Source organism: Apaloderma vittatum, unplaced genomic scaffold (genome assembly GCF_000703405.1).
Source record: "Apaloderma vittatum isolate BGI_N311 unplaced genomic scaffold, ASM70340v1 scaffold3575, whole genome shotgun sequence".
In the NCBI taxonomy this organism is placed as follows: domain Eukaryota; kingdom Metazoa; phylum Chordata; class Aves; order Trogoniformes; family Trogonidae; genus Apaloderma; species Apaloderma vittatum.
In genome coordinates, this window is record NW_009718580.1 from 40,149 (window position 1) to 47,309 (window position 7,161).

General features: G+C 36.5%; 1 protein-coding gene across 1 annotated transcript in view; it reads left to right on the forward strand.

The window, feature by feature from the left end:
* Positions 1 to 5,114, forward strand: part of RNF180 (ring finger protein 180) — a gene marked incomplete at both ends in the record, with an annotated part of 44,167 nt that extends 39,053 nt beyond the window's left edge. Inside the window, 2 exon segments of the mRNA XM_009870290.1 lie at positions 60 to 285; positions 4,989 to 5,114. Of these exon segments, the coding sequence (XP_009868592.1) occupies positions 60 to 285; positions 4,989 to 5,114 (352 nt within the window).
* Positions 5,115 to 7,161: the final 2,047 nt, after the last annotated feature.

Genomic DNA, 7,161 nt, shown 5'->3' on the forward strand with positions numbered 1-7,161 from the left:
TTTATCTAAAATAGTTAAGAGCTGAGCTGTGAAAAGATGCTTTCTTTTTCTTCTTGCAGACTGCAAATGATAACCTGCATACAGACGATGAGCATGAACTTGGAGGGGATAAAGAAAGCTATCTCTGTGCAGTGTGCCTGGATGTTTATTTCAATCCTTACATGTGCTATCCATGCCACCACATCTTTTGTGAACCTTGCTTAAGGATGCTTGCCAAAGACAATCCAGCCAGCACTCCGTGTCCACTGTGTCGCACTACAATTGCCAGAGTTTTTTTCCAAACAGGTATAAAAATGAAATTTTTTTACAATACAGAAAAATATTTGTAGCTTTCCTTCCTGTATTTCTGGTCTGAGTAAATCCACAGTTAGGAAGTTAGTTTTACTAAGTTTAGTAAAACCCTCCTAACCAAATATAGACATAAAAAGAAGGGAGAAAGAAAAAAGTAATAATATGCAATGGGTCACAACCACAATGCATGCAGATCAAAATTTGTTGATTTGAGGCTTTCTTTGCATTTAACTCTTCCTAGGAATGTTCCATGCAGGCTTTCTGCAGTGGTAGGGAACTATTTTGAATGCATATTTTAAAATCTGTTGATTTTTGCAGTGAGATTCTGATATTTTGCATTTATTTGTTTTCGTCTTGCGAAATAATAAAAAAAATCCAAATATAGTAAACGTTTTCTCAAAATCTCCTACAAAAAAAGCATTTTTACAGTTACTAACTTAATAACACCATGTGGCTTTAATTTGTCTACAAGCGAAAGGGCTAGCAGAACAATAGAATCCTCCTCATTAATCTTATTTTTAAAGTCTACTTTCCCAGCCTGTTACACCCTCATCACTGTTGGTCCTGACTTTCAGCAGTAGCAAAACGTGGTGGGTAAGGGGTGTTTGATGCCAGAGCAGGTACAGGAGGATAAGTGATACTGTAGATGGGATACCTGGAACAACATGAGTCAGTCTTCTGTGCTTGGAGCTTTAAAAGGTAAATTCAAGCACTGTGGATAAATTTGTGCAATAATATCTGGAGCTAAGCCCTTTACAGCACATAAAACTGTGTATAGACAGAGCACAAAATAATGGAAATGACTCAGCCATGCAGGAATGTTTGTTTATTTTTGCATGCTGCAGAGATCTTGCAGTGATCCTTTTTAAACTGGGAGAGAGCTGTGATGATGACAGGTTGGGAATGCAGATTGAAGTTGATTTCACATTGATCAGCAGACCTGCCCAGCTTCTATTTCTGGTTATGCACAGACTCTTCATCTGCACAGGCACAACTTTGTATAATTTGAAAGCAGACCAGTTCAAGGAGCTGACTGGGCTAAATAAGAACTCATCTGGGTGGAAAGGAGGTATTTTTCAGACAAGCTAGTTACCTCAGGATGGTTCAATGGGTAGCTGCTGGTGGCCAGGGATGGGCGCTGACTATGTCAGCACTGCAGCAGAGAAAATGGGTGGAAAGCTGCAGCCTGACCACTCTGAGCACCCTGCCTGGTCTAGGGAGTTTTCAAGCTGTTCTCATTTTATATCCTTAATGTTTGATGCTCCTCTGCATCTTATGTACAGGTGAAATGCATTTCAGCAGTAGACAATTACTTTTAGTTAGTTTAGGGCTACTTAAATTTTAAAAACGGTATTTAACAGGTTTGCTGCAGTAAAATGTTACTGGGAAGGCACAAAGAGAGAATATGGATGTTTGCTAAAATGTATTGGCGAAACTTTTGAACACTTTTGAAGTACTGTCATTTAAGTGAAGTATTACTAGGATTGCTTGTAGCTTTTGAGTGCTTAGTATGAAATGTGTAAAAATACCTGATGGAGGGGAATGAAGAAGAGGGAGCCAGAGTTTTCTCAGTGGTACATGCTCACAGGACAAGAGGCAGTGGGCATAAACTGTAACACATGAAATTCCATGAACATAAGAAGACACTTTTTCACTGTAGATGTGGTGAAAGAAATTGCTCAAAGAGGCTGTGGAGTCTCCATCCTTGGAGACACTCCAAACCCAACTGGACATGCCCCTGGGCTACATGTTGTAGCTGACTCTGCTTGAACAGGGTGGGTTGAACTAGTTGATTTCAAGACAACCCTTTCAACCTAATTAATTCTGTGAAAATATTATAAGTGTATGTAGTTCTTTTTTTAAAAAAGGATGATATGTCTAAAGTGTAAATATAATGTCATAAATATGTAAATATAGAGTCCACTGTAAATAGAGAGCCATAGTAGTATATGAGGTATGATTAGTATTAAGAACTTCAAATGAGAGAAATCCCTATGGCCTTACAGCAGGTATTTGGGTATTGCTATTCAGTATATAGCAATATATGCTTGACTTAGCAATATACCTGAAAATAGATACACTAAATTTACTTTTTTAAATAGATGTATACCAAGAAAAATATCTTGTAATATCCCAGCACGTAACATGTTGACCAGTTTTTAAATCAACCAATAAATATTGATGATGATATCATATCCTTAGACAAATTAGTTAAATCAATGCATTAAGGAAGGTGGGTGATGCCAAACCAATGTAAAAGGTAGTAAATATTTTTTTTTTACTCAAGTGATTTATTAGACCTTTTCAAAGTTATGCTGTAGTCACTGCTGCTACAGGCAGCGAAGCAAAGTTGCTACCATTCTTTGTAACGCTCCAGCTGGAATGTCTTATTTCCCTCACTAAATTACTCCTTTCTGCATCTTTCCTGCAGAAGGGAACTGCGTTTTATTTTACAAGGATATCTCAAAAAGAAAACATTTAAGGATATATTCAGAAGTTCACTTTTTAGCCTGTACAGTTTTGCAGAGTGAACATAACTCCAACAGAAAGATGCATGTAACATGTCAAAAAGGTTGAGGGCTAACAGGTCAATTATCCAGCAATTACAAAGATGAAGAGTGGTTAACCCAGAGCTGCAACACCAGATGTGACACACTAGGATACTTCTTCTGGCCTGTTGCTACGATCAAGTGAGCCCTGTCCACTGGGGCTTGAGAGTGAGTTCCAGTCCAGATCGGTTGTTCCAATGGTGTCTGCTGTTCATCCTGGTCTTCCCTGAAGGCTTTCTTAAAAGACCTATTGCCATCCAAATAAACGCACATCTGGTCAGATGATAGGGTGCCCAGGACACACCTAAGACAGCAGCTTTTGATCTGATTGCAGCAACCCACTTCAAGTAACTCTGTCTTTTAAATGCTTTTCCTGTCAAGGGAATGAGTGAGACAGGGACTGATTTTTATACTTCCATCCGTATAAAATTCCATTTACGTTTGGTTCCAAGAAGGGCTAGGTCTGACACTCATGCAGAATAAATCCACCACTTCGAAGAAATCATAATGGTTGTGCACAGGAACTCTGGGCCTGCGTCCTGGAGGGGGTCACATAAATACACAAAGACGGGGGTCTGGCCAGCCTGAAAGGATCTTGCTTTAAAAGCCTGAGCAAGCAACCTTCTAAAACCCAGTAAGAGTTGTCACCATGCCCTTTTCTGAAGAACAGAAGTTAGATACCTCACCAGAGATTTTTGTGTTTAAATTTAGGTAATAAAGTTGAAAGAACTGAGTTGATTTTTGTGAACTGTAAAAGTAAACTAAAATACTCTCTGTTGATGCCATGTGAAGAGTCTCATCGTAGGCTGCTTCTCTGAATCTGAGTAGTATGTTCAGTAGCATAGAAAACTCTTATATAAAAATTAAAAAAACTAGTGAAAAATACAAAGTTTTTCCTGTTACATTTAGGAGAGAAAATGACTCCTTACCCTTCACTGACAGAGGTTTATGGGTGCAGCAGCTCTGTTCTCACATGTAAGAAGATGTAAAGATTTGGAGAGTTCTTTACTCTGTGTGTGTTGCGTAGCCCCATTTAACCTGCATTCTGACTCAGTGAAATACAGGATAATTTTTGAAATAAGACTAGCACTTTTTTTTTTCCTTCAAATCTGCTAATGCCTTCCTCTTACACAGAAGAAGTTACTGCAACCGAAGGGCATTTGAAATTATTTCTTTTTTCTAGAGCTTGCTCACAGAAAGCTTAGCTTTCTCAAATTGCCAGAGAAGGAGATTTGATCCTTTAATGAAATAGTGATTATTGAAAAAGTATGTACAATTTCAGTGAAGCAGGTGAAGTAATAATACATAGACCTTTTAAAAGATCTTAAAAGGGCCTTCTCTTTCTTTTAAGGTACAGAAGGAATTATCATAATGGCCGCTAGCGTTTATCTGGAGCTATGGTGGTTTGAAAGGCTAAAATGAGGGGAGGTTGAAATTTTGAGTGATAACTCTTAGCTTGGCAACTCTCTCTGTTATCAGCAGATCTCTTTCTCCCTGTGGCAGGAAAATGCGGTTATTTAAAAATTGTTTTCCGTTACAGTATTGCTGTGGATAGTCGACTTAGTTTTTGGCAGTTTTGAGTGGTAGTCCATGTAGATGTTTCCCCAAATTATATCCTAAGAAGTAGATGATTACTTGAGATTAATAAGTTATGTTAACTCTTACAATGTGTAATTAATCATTCTACAAATGTGTTCTTAATTCCTGTTAATCCCTGACACTTAAAAAAACTCAAAAAATATTCAGTTGCTTTCTCCTTATGTTACTGTTACTGAGTGATAGTGTTAAACAAAAAGCAGTATAAACTGAGAATTAATGCCACTGTCAGCTTGACAGATGTCATTTTCATTCATAGAGGTCAGTAAGTTTAATAGCCTATTATGTACTTCATTTTAATAGAATTTGACATCGTCTTTCCTAAATGCTTTTATTCAGAGGAACAAAAACAAACCAGCATGTTTAAGACTTTTTCTTGATATATCTGGAAGTACTTGAGTTTATGGGATTTTAAAACAACTTACGAGATTTTATAATCAGAAAAAGGATTACACATTACATAAGACATTCTTATTTTGTAGTGTAAATGTATGCAAATTATTGTATATTTACAGCACTGATGTATACTTTCTTTCCCATTAATTGTTGTAGAACTGAACAACTCTACGAAATCTTTTTTCCCTACGGAATATTTGAAGTTAAAAGAAAATTTTCAAAAATCAAATTCTGCAAAATGGCCTCTGCCAAGCTGCACGAAAGCCTTCAGAGTTTTTGAAGGTAATTATTTTAACTTTTCCCTAAAATTCACTAGGTTTTTTGTGTAGTATTTGAAAATAAGTCTCTTGCTAATACATGCCGTAGGAAATCAGAGATGGATGGTTGTTGAAGTGGAGCTGAGTAGAGCTATGTAAACAGTTTATCTAAAGATAAATTGTGAGTTGTAAAAAGGCATTTCATGTATGTCTCTTATTATTTATTCTTAAATCTTTAATTTTGTGCCTATTATCAGGATAATTCTCTGTAGATTCCCATTTGGAAAAAAATTGTGTCTACGTAGTGAAATAAAGAAAAATACTCAGGGAGAAAAGTTACTAATTCTGAGTGTGGTCAATAAAAACCTCTAAGAAAAAGTCAGTCTTTTATGAAAGAACTAATGTAAAAATATTGGAATAATATATTATTCTGCTTTGCTTGTTTTATACATACACCATGGAGTAAAGGATGTGGGTGTTTTAACTTTGTTTACTAAGAAAGCTTAGTCCTCTTCCTGCTACATTAACACTTAAGCATTTTCATAGTTATTAACTATGTAGTTAACCGAAAGATGAAGTTAGGCCACAGGAATGTGGGATTCAGTGCACGTCCATGTTTCTTTGTTTTCAATCTAATGGCCTTTCTCCACCAGGCCTCATCTGTGTTTGCTTATATGATTTTTTTGATGCTGAGTCTTGCTAGCAGATATATTTTTCCTATTTGTAAGAACAATGTAGGTTGCTTCTATAAGTGTGCAGAAAAAATACTACAGGACATTGTTTTTACATTCCTTTTGTGAATCTATTCAAGCCTTTGTATAGGTTAAACTTAGTAAACTCTCATCCCCTGCTTATAAAAGTGTGTCACACAAGGTCATGTTTTGATACTGAAAATAACAAGAAAAGATCCTAGCTTATCAAAAATGAGCAGACTTGAGAAGTTTGAGAACTGATAGACCATCTTTGGTTATTGCTCAAGGGCAAAGCTATTGGCAGGAAAAACATAGTGTTTCTTTTCTCTAGCATCAGTTAAGGTAGTGTGGATGTTACAATCGTAGAATCATAGCATTGGTCAGGTTGGAGAAGACCTTCAACAACATCTACACATCTTTTAAATACCTTCAAAGGATGGTGACTCAACCACTTTCCTGGGCAGCTTATTGCAATGCTTGACCACCCTTTTGGTGAAGAAATTCTTATTAATATTCAATCTAAACTGGTTAGTTTAAAATAGAATTTAGATTGAATATTCCTTTCAATATTCAATCTAAATTCTAGTACAACTTGAGGCCATTTCCTCTTGTCTTGTCACTTGTTACTTGGGAGAACTATGACTTTCTTTGAGGTAGTTGTAGAGAGCAATACGGTCTCCCCCTCAACCTCCTCTTCTCCAGGCTGCACAATCCAGGTTCTCTCAGCCACTCGCCACAAGACTTGTTCTCCAAACCCTTCACCAGCTTTGTTGCCCTTCTCTGGACATGCTCAAGAACCTCAGTGTCTTTTCTTGAAGTGCGGAGCCCAAAACTGAACATATACGAAAGTGAAAGCTTTTAATAAAACCTATTGATACATTTTTGTATCTATCTTTAAAATTGAGTAAAACAATTTAAAATATACTGTCTTGATTCAAGATTCTTGATTTTGTGATTTCAGTTAGATATGCAATAAAGGATGTTAACAGCTGTGAAAATTTACAGCTGTAAGATTAGATTTTGGGTTCATACTTCCCTGTTCAAAAGGAAGGAAAGAAGTGATCACTGCTGTGATCTCCTAAGAGAAACAAGATAGATGTTCCTGAAGACAGAAGATGCAGCATTGATTTTAGCTATAAAGAGTAATGCTGGCATTTAAGAAGTCTCTCAGAATAAGCTTTATACTGAACTTTTTTCTCAAGTGCTACTATTCTATCCTTCCTTATTGCACTTTTTTTTCTTTCAGTTAATTTCCTTATTTCTTTGTTTTGTTTTTTCTTTTTTCATAATACTCAAGACTGCATACAATGCTTCTTCCAGAAGGCTGTCCTTTTTTAGCCAGGAACCATCAGATTGTTCAGTACAGCTTGTGGAATCACA